The following is a 16,403-nucleotide window of genomic DNA, read 5'->3' as shown; positions in this document are numbered from 1 at the left end:
TAGACCTGTATCATTGACGAGTGTAATAGTGAAAGTATTGGAAAAACTAATCAAAACTAAATGGGTAGAACACCTGGAGAGAAATGATATAATATCAGACAGACAGTATGGTTTTCGATCTGGAAGATCCTGTGTATCGAATTTACTCAGTTTCTATGATCGAGCCACAGAGATATTACAGGAAAGAGATGGTTGGGTTGACTGCATCTATCTGGACCTAAAAAAGGCTTTCGACAGAGTTCCACATAAGAGGTTGTTCTGGAAACTGGAAAATATTGGAGGGGTGACAGGTAAGCTTCTATCATGGATGAAAAATTTTCTGACTGATAGAAAAATGAGGGCAGTAATCAGAGGCAATGTATCGGAATGGAGAAATGTCACAAGTGGAGTACCACAGGGTTCAGTTCTTGCACCAGTGATGTTTATTGTGTACATAAATGATCTACCAGTTGGTATACAGAATTATATGAACATGTTTGCTGATGATGCTAAGATAATAGGAAGGATAAGAAATTTAGATGATTGTCATGCCCTTCAAGAAGACCTGGACAAAATAAGTATATGGAGCACCACCTGGCAAATGGAATTTAATGTTAATAAATGTCATGTTATGGAATGTGGAATAGGAGAACATAGACCCCACACAACCTATATATTATGTGAGAAATCTTTAAAGAATTCTGATAAAGAAAGAGATCTAGGGGTGGTTCTAGATAGAAAACTATCACCTGAGGACCACATAAAGATTATTGTGCAAGGAGCCTATGCGATGCTTTCTAACTTCAGAATTGCATTTAAATACATGGATGGCGATATACAGTGGTACCTCGGAATGCGATTGTCCCTGTATGCAAGGTTTTCGGAAGGCGAGGTGTATTTACTCCAAAAATTTGTCTCAGAAGGCGAGGGTTACTTCGGGAGGCGAGTTTGGACGCGAGTTTGTTGATACGCGTACAGCCGACCTAGCGCGTTCGTCGCCCCTCCGCCCCGCCGCCCCTCAGTTTATTATTGTCTGGCGCTCAGTGACTACCCCCACATCAATTCTTCTCGCGGATTTTCAGTGTTTTGTTGGATTTTTGGTGATTTGTCTATACAATTTGTTATTATATATCTCACCATGGGTCCCAAGAAAGCCAGTGGTAAGGATAAAGGCCAGAAAGCCCCTGTGAGGATGACAATAGAGGAGAAACAAGAGATCATTCGGAAGCATGAGAACGGTACACGTGTTGTTGAACTTTGTAGGCAGTACAACAAAGCCACATCAACAATATGCACTATACTTAAGAAGAAAAATAAGATTATGGGTGCTAAAGTGGCAAAAGGAGTAAGAACATTAACAGCACAAAGACCACAAATACTTGAAGAAGTGGAAAAGTTGTTATTAATTTGGATACACGACAAGGAGTTGAGGGGTGATAGTGTTTCGGAGGCCATTATTTGTGAGAAAGCCAGGGTGTTGCACGAAGACCTTCTAAAGAATACCCCTGCAACGAGTGATGCAGATAAGAAAGAGTTTAAGGCAAGCAGGGGCTGGTTTGAAAAATTTAGAAAGAGAAGTGGTATCCATAGTGTTACAAGGCATGGGGTTATGTGATGTGATTATGGAAGGGGACTCCCCTTCCAAACAGTAACTCCTCTCATCCTCCCCCCTCCTCACCATCTTCCATACGCCTACAGCACTCGACAGCAAGGTAAGTAATAACTGGAACACAGTTTTGTAGGTTTATTTAGATGAATTAGGTAAATTAGGTATAAAAATTTAGTTTGATGTGGGGTTTTTGGGGTAGTCAGGAACGGATTAATTCATTTCCCTTTATTTCTTATGGGGAAATTAACTTCGGAATGCGAGTTTTCGGAAGGCGAGGCGTCTCCAGGAACGGATTAAACTCTTATTCTGAGGTATGCCTGTACTAAAGAAATTGTTCATGACTTTTGTTAGGCCAAAGCTAGAATATGCAGTTGTTGTGTGGTGCCCATATCTTAAGAAGCACATCAACAAACTGGAAAAGGTGCAAAGACATGCTACGAAGTGGCTCCCAGAACTGAAGGGCAAGAGCTACGAGGAGAGGTTGGAAGCATTAAACATGCCAAAACTAGAAGACAGAAGAAAAAGAGGTGATATGATCACTACATACAAAATAGTAACGGGAATTGATAAAATCGACAGGGAAGATTTCCTGAGACCTGGCACTTCAAGAACAAGAGGTCATAGATTTAAACTAGCTAAACACAGATGCCGAAGAAATATAAGAAAATTCACCTTCGCAAATAGAGTGGTAGACGGTTGGAACAAGTTAAGTGAGAAGGTGGTGGAGGCCAAGACCGTCAGTAGTTTCAAAGCGTTATATGACAAAGAGTGCTGGGAAGACGGGACACCACGAGCGTAGCTCTCATCCTGTAACTACACTTAGGTAATTACACACACACACGTTCACTCTGCTCTCTCTCTCTATCTCTCTCTCTCTCTCTCTCTCTTTCTTGCTCTCTCTCTTGCTCTCTCTCTTGACAAGGGACAAAATGGCAGGAGGACGCAACAGGAACACAGGGAACAGCAAAAGTGACCAATCAATGGAAATCTCTCTCTCTTGCTCGCTCTCTCTCTCTTGCTCTCTCTCTCTCTTGCTCTCTCTCTCTCTCTTGCTCTCTCTCTCTCTCTCTCTTGCTCTCTCTCTTGCTCTCTCTCTCTCTCTCTCTCTCTCTCTCTCTCTCTCTTGCTCTCTTTCTTGACAAGGGACAAAATGGCAGGAGGACGCAACAGGAACACAGGGAACAGCAAAAGTGACCAAACAAAGGAAATGTTAACCCAAGTTCTGGAGGAATTCAGAAGGGAGATACATGAAATGAGGATTACAATTAACAACCTGCCAAGTGAGCTGACATCAGCAAGGGTGGAGATCAAATCCCTCACAGAGAAAAATAAAGAGACCGAGCATCAGATTATCATCCAAAGGGAAGGTGGGAATGTTACATTGGAAGGAAATGCCTCTGTACCTGAAACATTTGCGGAAAGACGCAAAAAGAGCTCAGAAGCAATGGACACAGTGAGGGAGGTAGCCATGCAAGCAGCTACCTCACAGGAAGCAGCAAGGTGCACCACTCAGCTGCTGGAGAGAAAAAGATCAGTGGTAGTTGTAGGCATCAAAGAACAGGAAGGATCCAACAGGCAAGAATGGAATAGCAAGGATAGAGAGGCAGTACATGGGCTACTGAAGGGGTTACAGATTGAAGGGGCTGAACAAAACATTGAGAATGTTTTCAGGTTGGGCTGGTACAACAAGGACAGAAACCGACTTGTAAAGGTGGTGTTTACAAATGATACCACAAAGAAGGATATTCTCGAAAGGAAGAGTCGTCTGCAGCATGTGGAGGGATACAAAAAAGTATTCCTGCAGAGGGACAGGACGAAGGAGGAGAGAGCCAGGGCAGCAGAGGCAAGGAGGAAGCGCAGGGAGAGAGGAGCAAACCAGGAAATCACAGCCCCCAACCCAACAGTCCCAGAGACAAGAGGGGAACCCAAAACCAGCATCCCAGCAACACCAGAGGGGAGGGCAACACCACCACCCCCCTCTGCATAGAAACCCTCCCTTCCCCTCACTCTACCTGCCCCCACCCAACCCTCCCTCACCCCCACCCCATTCTGACCCTGTCACCCCTTCCCCATTCCCATCATGTCCCCCCTCCCACCTTTCCCCCTCCCCCTTCATCCCATACCCTCCCTATCCCTCCTCCCCCTCACCCCGTATCCTCCATGTCCCCCCTATCTCCTTAACCTACACCCTACCTGTCCCCCCTTTCCCTTAAGCCCCCACCCCCCACCCCAAAATCCTCAGAGACCCTGCAAACCACTTCACAGATCTTCTCACCCACGGAACAGCTTCCCACACCAGCAGAATGCTCGCCAAGAAAGGGAGAAGAAAATGAACAGAAGAAAGTGAGCTTCAAGGCAATGTACACTAACATAGATGGGATTACAAATAAAACAAGTGAACTCAGAGAATGGGCACTAGAAGAAAACCCAGACATAATAGCATTCACAGAAACAAAGTAAACGAAAACCATAACAAACGCAGTATTTCCACAGGGCTACTATCGGAGTTTCGAAGAGATGATAATTCAGAACTGTGAAGGTTTCAGTGACTACATATCAGGCACCATAGCAACTGGAGGACAGAAAATTATAGTAGTAGTCATAACCCCCACCGAATGACAGAGGACCCAGACAGGAATATGATAGAAACAACTTGGCCACCATCAATATAATAGAGAGAGCAGCTTCTGTGGCTAGCAGGAACGGATCCAGACTACTAATCATGGGAGACTTCAACCATGGAAAGATAGATTGGGGGAACAGAGACCCACATGGAGGCCCAGACACATTGAGAGCTAAGCTGCTGGATGTGGCAACAAGAAACTTTCTAAGTCAACACATCAAGGGACCGACAAGAATGAGAGGAGGGGATGAACCAGCCTTGCTTGATCTGATATTTACCCTAAATGAGTCGGATAAAGGGGAAGTTAAGTTGGAAGCCCCCTTGGGAATGAGTGATCATAGTGTATTGAGCTTTGAGTACCTGGTTGAGCTAGGAATTATCACCTCCAAAAAAGGACTGGAAAACAAAAGGCTGGCATACCGAAAGGGAAACTATGAGGAGATGAATAAATTCCTATGGGATATACATTGGGACACAGAACTCGGAACCAAGTCCGTACAAGACATGATGGACTATGTCACCCAAAAATGTCAGGAGGCTGTAAGCAGGTTTGTCCCAGCCCGACAGGAAAAAACAGAGAAGCAAAGGAAGAATCCGTGATTTAATAGGGAATGTATGAAAGCAAAGGAGCTGAACAAAAGGGCATGGAGGAACTTCCGTAATAACAGAACACCAGAAAGTAGAGAAAGATACCAGAGAATCAGGAACGAGTATGTTAGTGTGAAAAGAGCAGCTGAGAAAAGGTATGAAAATGATATAGCTAATAAAGCCAAGACCGAACCAAAGCTACTACACAGTCACATCAGGAGGAAGACAACAGTGAAGGAACAGGTGATGAAACTTAGGGTGGGCGAGGACAGGTACACAGAGAATGACAAAGAGGTGTGTGAAGAACTCAACAAAAGGTTCCAGGAGGTCTTTACAACAGAACAGGGAGAAGTCACAGCGCTAGGAGAGGTGGCAGCAAACCAGGTGACCTTGGAAAAATTCGAAATTACAAAAGATGAGGTCAAGAAGCAACTATTGGAGCTGGATGTGAGAAAAGCTGTTGGGTCGGACGGAATCTCACCATGGGTACTGAAAGAGTGTGCAGGAGCACTTTGCTTGTCACTTTCCCTAGTGTATAGTAGGTCACTGGAAACGGGAGACCTACCAGAAATATGGAAGACTGCTAATGTAGTACCAATATACAAAAAGGGTGACAGACAAGAGGCACTGAACTACAGGCCAGTGTCCTTAACTTGTATACCATGCAAAGTGATGGAGAAGATTGTGAGAAAAAACCTAGTAACACATCTGGAGAGAAGAGACTTCGTGACAAATCGCCAACATGGGTTTAGGGAGGGTAAATCTTGCCTTACAGGCTTGATAGAATTCTACGATCAGGTGACAAAGATTACCCACCGTGCTGCGCGGAGTTTATTGAGAAATTCCCCCGATGCGCATGAAATGAAGTGTTCCCAAAAAATTCTTTTTTCTTCGTAAAATGATAAATTCCCTTCCCTGAACATGTCTATGTAAAAATAAGTACCAAATTCCACTTACTTTGGCTGTAGGGACGTGGACAAGATGCGCTGTGACGTCATCAGGGACTGGTCGGCAGTGCGTGACTCTGCAAGACATGGTCGCGCAGGCCATTCAAGCACCGGGTGTTGCCACAAATATATTTTCAATTATTTGTTTTATGTATTTCCAATGCGGTTTTATTTGTTTTTTTATCGTATATGATGCATATTTGTGTCCTTTACAATATGTATACAGTAGAACGTTCATAATGTTCCATGGAACTGTGATATATGTCAGTAATGTGTCCGCAATAAATGTTTATTGTCGCAATATTACCTGTTAAAAATTAACTAAAATTACAATATGTACAGTTTCACACACTATTTACACAGTAACACACTGTATTACACACTCAGTACTTCGGAAGTGAGTAATAATCAACGAAGTAGCCCATGGTACACAGTGCGACTTCGCTCTCAGTTCACCAGGTACAGATAAATTTTCGCTTCCTGTTCCTTCATTCTGTGTGCTTGCAAATAATGCACTCATGTACACCCTTGGCTTTAGAACTTGTAGGTTGTATATAACCAAGCTTTTAAAGCATAAGGTAGTATTGAAATGATTAAAGGAAAAGATCAATTTGTATGGTAGTCTTGAAAAGATCGCTTTGTATGGTCCCACACAGGAAGAGATTCAGCTTACCTCAAGAGTGTCTGTCAGTCAGGAAGAGATACAGGTAGCCTCAAGAGTGTCTGTCAGTTGGGAAGAGATTCAGGTATTCTTGAAAATATCTATGGAAAACACCACCATGGTAGCCACTAACACTGTTCATCTATGCTATTTGTATCAGATGCATCATCACTTAACGCAGAAAACGATTCATCTAAGTATCATCTAAATAAATAGCATAGGATTGCAAGGGTGATGCTCAGAGCTACAACTGGATACGCTCGCTATATCGTCCTCATAGGTGCTGTATCACTTGCATCCGACCTTTGTGTTAGGTCCTTATTGCGCCTGGCTTCCCCAATATTATGACCCTTATGTTCTTCAAATAATAAAGTTTGAATTTCACCGACAGAGCATTATCTTTCAACACCGCGTCAGACAGGTGTTTGGGAGCCAGAGGCGCGTGCGCCACCCATGATTGCTCATTCAGTACTAACCCAGCCAGCAGCCCTAGGGCATTCTGGGATTTTTTCCAAGATGGCTGCCTCTCACTGGAGGTCCTAAGAGTCCATTTCATACACAACCAACCTTGTACACATTTAGAATTGGTTACGAAAAATCAAAACGAGTTTTCTCGGTTGGCGCAGTTTCCCGCCGACCGAAAAAACTTGGTTGGCGCAGTTAAGTGGTTAAGCAAGAAAGAGAAGGATGGGCGGACTGCATTTTTTGGTACTGTCGGAAAGCCTTTGACACAGTACCCCATAAAAGGTTGATGCATAAGCTGGAGAAACAGGCAGGAGTAACTGGTAGGGCGCTCCACTGGATAAGGGAGTACCTAAGCAATAGGAAGCAGAGAGTTACAGTGAGGGGTGAGACCTCAGAATGGCGTGAAGTCACCAGTGGAGTCCTACAGGGCTCTGTACTCAGACCTATCCTGTTTCTGATACACGTAAATGATTTCCTAGAGGGTATAGACTCATTCCTCTCAATCTTTGCTGACGACACCAAAATTATGAGAAGGATTAAGACAGAGGAGGGCAGCTTGAGGCTTCAAGAAGACCTGGACAAGCTACAGAATGGTCGAACAAATGGCTGTTAGAGTTTAACCCAAGCAAATGTAATAAAATGAAGATAGGGGTAGGAAGCAGGAGACCAGATACAAGATATCATTTGGGAGATGAAATACTTCAAGAGTCAGAGAGAGAGAAAGACCTGGGGGCTGATATCACGCCAGACCTGTTCCCTGAAGCTCACATCAAGAGGATAACATCAGCAGCATATGCCAGGTTGGCTAACATAAGAACGGCCTTTAGAAGCTTGTGTAAGGAATCTTTCAGAACATTATATACCACATATGTCAGACCAATCCTGGAGTATGCGGCTCCAGCATGGAGTCCATATCTAGTCAAGCACAAGACTAAACTGGAAAAGGTTCAAAGGTTTGCCACCAGACTAGTACCCGAGCTGAGAGGTATGAGCTGCGAGGAGAGACTACGGGAATTAAACCTCACTTCATTGGAAGACAGAAGAGTTAGGGGGGACATGATCACCACATTCAAGATTCTCAAGGGAATCGACAGGGTTGATAAAGACAGGCTATTTAACACAAGGGGCACACGCACTAGGGGACACAGGTGGAAACTGAGTGCCCAAATGAGCCACAGAGATATTAAAAAGAACTTTTTTAGTGTCAGAGTGGTTGACAAATGGAATGCATTAGGAAGTAATGTGGTGGAGGCTGACTCCATACACAGTTTCAAGTGTAGATATGATAGAGCCCAATAGGCTCAGGAATCTGTACACCTATATATTATGTGAGAAATCTTTAAAGAATTCTGATAAAGAAAGAGATCTAGGAGTGGTTCTAGATAGAAAACTATCACCTGAGGACCACATTAAGAATATTGTGCAAGGAGCCTATGCAATGCTTTCTAACTTCAGAATTGCATTTAAATACATGGATGGCGATATACTAAAGAAGTTGTTCATGACTTTTGTTAGGCCAAAGCTAGAATATGCAGCTGTTGTGTGGTGCCCATATCTTAAGAAGCACATCAACAAACTGGAAAAGGTGCAAAGACATGCTACTAAGTGGCTCCCAGAACTGAAGGGCAAGAGCTACGAGGAGAGGTTAGAAGCATTAAATATGCCAAAACTAGAAGACAGAAGAAAAAGAGGTGATATGATCACTACGTACAAAATAGTAACAGGAATTGATAAAATCGACAGGGAAGACTTCCTGAGACCTGGAACTTCAAGAACAAGAGGCCATAGATTTAAACTAGCTAAACACAGATGCCGAAGAAATATAAGAAAATTCACCTTCGCAAATAGAGTGGTAGACGGTTGGAACAAGTTAAGTGAGAAGGTGGTGGAGGCCAAGACCGCCAGTAGTTTCAAAGCGTTATATGACAAAGAGTGCTGGGAAGACGGGACACCACGAGCGTAGCTCTCATCCTGTAACTACACTTAGGTAATTACCTGTTGATTGACGGTTGAGAGGCGGGATCAAAGAGCCAGAGCTCAACCCCCACAAGCACAACTAGGTGAGTACAACTAGGTGAGTACTCTTTTCACTGTCCTGACATCAATTTTTGATGTACGTACTTTATTTTTGTACCAATGTGTTCGCAATAGAATGTTCTAGAACATACGTATAAAATGTCACACAAGGATGCATTAGACTGGCACCAAATAAAAAACTACGTCGATTACACTTGTCGTGTCAATAATACAATGGTCTTACTTCAATGGTGCAATGCTATGCCGTTCTCCAAAATAGGCTATGTGGCTATTAGAGAAAACAGAAATTTTATGGCGAACATTTTCAAACTATTCCAAAATTGATCGCATAACAAGTAGAGCTTATAGAAATATTTTTTCTCATGACTCGTTAGCGAGTCCGCTGTGCGACCTCAACACAAAAAGTGGTAACGCTCTCAAGCGCCATGATAACGCTAAAGTGTTCAGAAAATGTGTGAAGTATGGGAAGAATTGCAAAGTGTTGTTGAAAAAACTTACCCAGATAAAGCTGTAACAGGCCGTTGCATTAACCTTTTAAATGACAATCTGATGTCCTACTACAGACAAGTGTTAACACTTTCGTCCGGGCATGATGCAATGCTGCGTCATCAGTTTACTGTCGGTAGTCCCGGGGATGACGCAATGCTGCATCGTCCACTAAAATAATCGCCAAAAAACAGGTTTTTATCTAATTTTTTGGGGACTGGTTTTAAAATGCGCGCCTATCGTGATCGAGCAACCTCAGTGCAGCAGGTAACTGTCAACAAGCCGAATGCAATCTGTGACTACAATACAAACATGAAAGGTGTTGATCACTTTGATCAAATGATCTAATATTATCACTTCACAAGGAAAACTCACAAATGGACGAGGAAAGTGACCTTCTATTTTGTGCAAATGGCTATCTACAATGCTTATGTGATGTACAACTACCACACAACAGATAGAAGGACTCCATTAAACATATGTGGGCAGGAATTGGGAGTGTAGCTGGAAGGCGTCTGGGTGCTCACTCGCGGCTAACGCGTGGCCCGTCTTCAACTCATCGGCGGGTGGAGCGTGACCAGGTTTTTTATTCTATATGCTAATATTCCTCTAGAGAATTTTATTGCAAACCCATTGATACTAAAATGAAAGACCTAGGACGAAAATTGAGGTGACCAGAGTGAAAAGAGTGAACACATTTTATCGCTTTTGTGTGCTCCTTCGTAACTCGTTCGCACTTTCTCTGTCTGCTGCGGGTAATTAGCTGGGCTTTTGCAGTTTATATGCATTTAGTGCTGTAGAGAATTCTATTGCGAACACAATGATACCAAATTTAATCTCGTAGGACGATAATTGAGGTGACAAAGTTAAAGAGAGTATACACTTTTCAGAATTACCGCGCGCTCCCGTGAAACGCTGGGACCCACATCGTATAGTTGAGGGGTGGCACGCAGGGTGCGTCAAAGTGTTAAAATGTAGGGAAAAACAAGTGTCTTTAGACAGATTCTTAGTAAGACAAGCAAGTCCTAGTGGCATGCAGGCAAAACGTGCCAGTGTGTGCACACCAGTGAAGTCCTCACTGCCTGATGTTATAATGGAAGGGGACTCCCCTTCCAAACAATAACACCTCTTCTCCTCCCTCCTCCTTACCATCTTCCATACGCCAACAGCGTATGGAAGATGATTCCATTACCATCAGCAAGGGTAAGTAATAACTTGAACATAGTTTTGTAGGTTTATTTAGATGAATTAGGTATAAAATTTAGTTTGAAATGGGGTTTTTGGAGTAGTCAGGAATGGATTAATTCATTTCCCATTATTTCTTACAGGGAAATTAGCTTCGGAATACGAGTTTTCGGAATACGAGCTGTCTTCAGGAATGGATTAAACTCTTAAACCGAGGTACCACTACCGAGGGAGCCGGTCAGCCGAGCAGACAGCACACTGGACTTGTGATCCTGTGGTCCCGGGTTCGATCCCGGGCGCCGGCGAGAAACAATGGGCAGAGTTTCTTTCACCCTATGCCCCTGTTACCTAGCAGTAAAATAGGTACCTGGGTGTTAGTCAGCTGTCACGGGCTGCTTCCTGGGGGTGGAGGCCTGGTCGAGGACCGGGCCGCGGGGACACTAAAAGCCCCGAAATCATCTGAAGATAACTTCAAGATAACCACTGTACATGCTATTATTTAGCGATGATAGTATTACAGAACACACTTGACAGTGATAAACTGACCAGGATCCTGATAATAGCAGGATTGTGGTGATATTTAGCACTGTGCTCTATGGGAACCGGTCGGCCGAGCGGACAGCACGCTGGATTTGTGATCCTGTGGTCCTGGGTTCGATCCCAGGCGCCGGCGAGAAACAATGGGCAGAGTTTCTTTCACCCTATGCCCCTGTTACCTAGCAGTGAAATAGGTACCTGGGTGGTAGTCAGCTGTCACGGGCTGCTTCCTGGGGGTGGAGGCCTGGTCGAGGACCAGGCCGTTGGGACACTAAAAAGCCACGAAATCATCTCTAGATAACCTCTAGATGGTGTGAGGAGTAATGCTGAGGGAGGGAGGGTGGTGGCGTCGTCTTCTGACTGTATGTGGCCAACTTTTATTGACTGCACTCACCATACCAGTTTAGTGGTTCACTATGGTGAACACAAATGTAGATATTTTTATATAACGTTTGTATAGAGTGTAATAACAGCAATAGGAATATGTTGGAAGCCACCATTTTGCTGAGTGAAGTGCGTCGCCTGCACGACTTGTCATGTTGTTTACTGGTGGCCACTATGGTCTTTAGACACCATACCAGCTTATTTGTACAGGTATGGTGAATAAAACATGTAGATACATATAATATGTGTATATAGTGTAATAACACCACAAACAGTATTGTTGGAGGATAATATTAGTGCGTCTGGCCTTGAGGGCGGCCGCCACCAGCTGACTGTGTGAGTGGCTACTTCTTATTGCCTTTACTCCCCATACAAGCTTAGATGTACAGTTATGGTGAACAAAACATGTAGATACTTATATTTATCGTCTGTGTACAGTGAATAAAAGCAAAAACAGTAAGGTGGGAGGAGTATGTTGGCGAGTGAGGGAGTGTTGGTGTGTGGCGGTCACTCCTCGTTTCTTTTCGACTCACAATACCAACTTAGTGGTTCGTTATGGTGAACAAAACATGCAGATACTTATATATAACATGTGTATATAGTGTAATAACAGCAAAACTATTTGTTTATTGTTTTATGAACATAATAATTGAATCACTAAAATGAACACAATAATTTTGAGTACAGCGATGGTTTACACATCTTATTATATAAATATATCACAATACACACTATTGAATAATATTACTGCAAAAAACTAAGAAAAAATCAGAGACATTGAAATAATTAGGTAATATCTTTGTGGCAACCCCCGCCTGACAGCTTGGGCAGAGCAGACCTCGACTGGCGACTGCTCTGTCAACGCCTGTTTTTTGCCACACTGCCCCGCTGTATTGCGCCCAAAATATGCCACATATGATACCCCACCCCCAGTGATCAGGGAACACAAATGAACATTTTTATAAGAAAAGATTTTTTGGATTTTTTTTTTTTTTGTTGCGCCTGTGGGTGTTGAAGCTATTATGACCCTTAGCGTCCCAAGGGTTAAGTCAAGGGCAGTCTTAAGCTTTATACATATACATGTTTTCACATATTTATTCACAATTTTAAATCTCAAACAAATATTATTACAGACGTTTCTTTTGTTTCATTGGAAAGATAATGTCTTTCTATCAAAGACTTCTTAAATTTAAATCTCTTTCTAAATTACTAAAGAAAAATAATAAATCACAATTTTGGCAAAAATATTTTGAAATTCTAAAAATATGTCAGCATTAAATATTTAAAATTTAGATTAAATAACACACGTTTGTAGCCTTATGCTTCCTATATTCATAGGAAATGTAGATGTTTATCTCTCAGAATGTTTGGTAATATGTTTATTGTTTGTGATGTGTTTATATGTATGTATTAATACGATGTACTGAACGGGGTGAGAATAGCTTGAGCTACCTCATCCCTTTGTGTGTATTTTACTTCAATAAACTTATTTCAATTTCAATTTCAATTTCCTATATTCACTGAAAAACATACATGTTTGACTTACCAGTAAACAGAATCCCTCAGACCCATCATTTTCATACTTTCTTTTATTTTCTTTTCTTTCTCCTCCACAACTAAATTCATTAAGTACACAATGAACTGAGCCCAAGCAAACACCATATAAAGAGGAACTATGTTTCGCAAAATAAGTCCTCCGTTTGATTCATAACTGTCCTTTGGGAAGTTTTCAAGCATCACATTTGGAACTTCAGCAGCTTTATTTGTCGTCATCTAAAAAGTAAAATAATTTTATTAGCAGTACAGAGTTAAATGTAAATTTCAATTGTGAAATATGAAACTATTCACTCAGTGATAATTTCTGTAATGAATTAGGTCACCAGCAAGGACAAATTCTAGGATAAGGCATATTTATAGGCTTCCAGCAGTGAAGCCTTAACCCTTTAACAGCGCAAAATGTATACAATGGTACCTCGAATAACGAATTTAATCCGTTCCGGCGCTTTGTTTGTCATGTGAAACGGACGTCATACAAAACGAGTGTCCCCATTTAACCATTGTGATGTGCTGCGTTTATTGTGAAATTCACGTAATGTGCATGACATCCAGTGTTCCCAAAAAATAATTTTTCTTTGTAAAATGATAAATTCCCTTCCATGAACATGTCTATGTAAAACTAATCACCAAATTCCACTTACTTTGGCTGTGAGGACGTGGACAAGATGCACTGTGACATCATCAGGGGCTCGTCGCCCATGTGTGAAGTGCCCAGACACGGTCGTGCAGGCCATTCAAGCACCGCGTGTTGCACAAATATATTTTCAAATATTTGTTCTATGTATTTGCAATGCAGTTTTATTTGTTTCTTTTATCGTATATGATGCATATTTGTGACCTTTACAATATGTATACAGCAGAATGTTCATAAAGATTGTTATAATGGAGCAGCCTACCTGCCGAACACCGAACGAACCTTATTGACATTTGTTCCATTTCAGAAAACATTAATGCTTTGCAACATCTCAGCAGTCACTCCTTTATAACCCAGCATCATTAGCATCTTTAAACAAGAACAACATAATTTATGTGCATCATCACAGGCGTCCAAGAATGTGCAAGAAGCAGCACGACCCCATCATGTGGTGTTGACGTTACTCAAACGAGCGTTCGCCATACGGGACGATTTGACGCTGATCTGGCCGTTCGTTACCCAAAATGTTCGCCTTTTGGGGCGATCGTTATGCGAGGTACTACTGTATTTACAATTTGGCTCTAACTGGCTGAACAGTGCACATCGCATATATACATTAAAAAGGACTGTGTAAGATTAAAAGTCCCATCTTGAGATTATTTGATGATTTCGGGGCTTAGTGTCCCAGCGGCTTGGTCTTCAACCAGGCCTCCTTTTTGTTACACACCCACAGGAAGCAGCCCGTAGCAGCTGTCTAACTCCCAGGTACCTATTTACTGCTATTAACAGGGGCACCAGGGTGAAAGAAACTTTTTGCCCACTTGTCTCCTCCACCGGGGATCGAACCTGGAACTTCATGACTATGAATCCAAAAGTGCTGTCCACTCAGCTGTCAGGCGCCCATAGCTACAAAGGGTTCACATCAGTTTCGTCAGGGCACTAGTAAACAGACGCCATTTAAAAAAAAACAGCATTGAATGTAATGAAGTGCCATTTTCTGGCTGAGTCCCGGAGGCTCCCCAGAGCTATCCAGGCTGAATGGATATGTATAACTTTCTGGCATCAGTCAATGCATGGAGTTCTTGCCTACCAGGGACCACGAGCCAGAACCTGACCCCCTTCTAGTGAGGCACGAGGAGCAATGGCCTATAGACCCCCCCTCCCCCCTTTGTGATTGGGAGCATTCTAAATCTGCCATCGACTGGGCGCCCCAAAACAAACCCCTATTCTGGTAAACTATTGCAACCTAAGACCGAACAAGTGGACAGAACTCCCCAAACGAAAATTAGCAAACAAGCATGACGTCATCATGATGACATCATGCTTGTTTGCTAATTTTTGTTTGGGGAGTTCTGTCCACTTGTTCAGTCTTCGGTCGCAATAGTTTACCAGAATAGGGGTTTGTTTTGGGGTGCCTACCTTTCTGGGTGCCTATCCCAGCCAATAGCAGACATAGAATGCTCCCAATCATAAGGGGGGAGGGTCTCTATAGGCCATTGCTCCTGGTGCCTCTCTCTAGAGGGGCCCAGGTTCTGGCTCGTGGTCCCCGATAGGCAAGAACTCCATGCATTGACTGATGCCAGAAAGTTATACATATCCATTCAGCCTGGATAGCTCCTGGGAGCCGACGGGGCTTCCCCCAGAAAAAAAAAATTGTGGTTAACATTCCCGGGTGTGAGCGCCTTAGTACTGAGTGAGCAACCAAGGTTGGTGCACACAGCATGAGCTAACAGCACTGTTGTTCAGCTTGTGACTACAGAATTACCTAAAAATGCCAAAATATATATGTAACTACTATTCTATTATTTAGCGATGTTAGTACTGTATTACAAGAGCCTGACTGTGATAAAATACTGTGTCCAATGTTCAAATATCAGTGAACACAATGCTATTCAAGATGTTCACAGCACAAGCCACAGAACACTGACATTGTTTGGTCCATCTAAGAATTTGAAACAACTTTTCATGTTCCTTTACAAAATAAACTTGTGGAAAATCATTCATTTACAGGATTAAACCACTGCATGGCACAACGCGCCTTGATGCTCTCGACAGGTGGTGTGCAACGCGCCTCAGGGATCTCATAGGTATAGCGAATCATTCATAACTCCCGTGGCTACAAAGCAAGAAAGAGAAGGATGGGCAGACTGCATTTTTTTGGACTGTCGGAAAGCCTTTGACACAGTACCCCATAAAAGGCTGATGCATAAGCTGAAGAAAGAGGCATGAGTAACTGGTAGGGCGCTCCACTGGATAAGGGAGTACCTAAGCAATAGGAAGCAGAGAGTTACAGTGAGGGGGTGAGACCTCAGATTGGTGTGAAGTCACCAGTGGAGTCCCACAGGGCTCTGTACTCAGAACTATCCTGTTTCTGATATATATGTAAATGATCTCCCAGAGGGTATAGACTCATTCCTCTAAATGTCTGCTGACGACGCCAAAATTATGAGAAGGATTAAGACAGAGGAGGACAGCTTGAGGCTTCAAGAAGACCTGGACAAGCTGCGGGAATGGTCGAACAAATGGTTGTTAGAGTTTAACCCAAGCAAATGTAATGTAATGAAGATAGGGGTAGGAAGCAGGAGACCAGATACACGGTATCATTTGGGAGATGAAATACTTCAGGAGTCAGAGAGAGAGAAAGACCTGGGGGTTGATATCACGCCAGACCTGTTCCCTGAAGCTCATATCAAGAGGATAACATCAGCGGC

General features: G+C 42.9%; 1 protein-coding gene across 1 annotated transcript in view; it reads right to left on the bottom strand.

The window, feature by feature from the left end:
• Positions 1–16,403, bottom strand: part of LOC123773774 (cholesterol transporter ABCA5) — a 567,017-nt gene that overhangs the window by 429,711 nt on the left and 120,903 nt on the right. Inside the window, exon 7 of the mRNA XM_045767705.2 lies at positions 13,048–13,274. Within this exon, the coding sequence (XP_045623661.1) occupies positions 13,048–13,274 (227 nt within the window). The remainder of the gene's footprint in view (positions 1–13,047; positions 13,275–16,403) is intronic.

The sequence above is a fragment of the Procambarus clarkii genome, chromosome 72 (genome assembly GCF_040958095.1).
Source record: "Procambarus clarkii isolate CNS0578487 chromosome 72, FALCON_Pclarkii_2.0, whole genome shotgun sequence".
NCBI classification, from domain to species: Eukaryota; Metazoa; Arthropoda; class Malacostraca; order Decapoda; family Cambaridae; genus Procambarus; species Procambarus clarkii.
The sequence above is the reverse complement of the archived record's forward strand: the minus strand, read 5'-3'. Positions and strand labels throughout refer to the sequence as shown.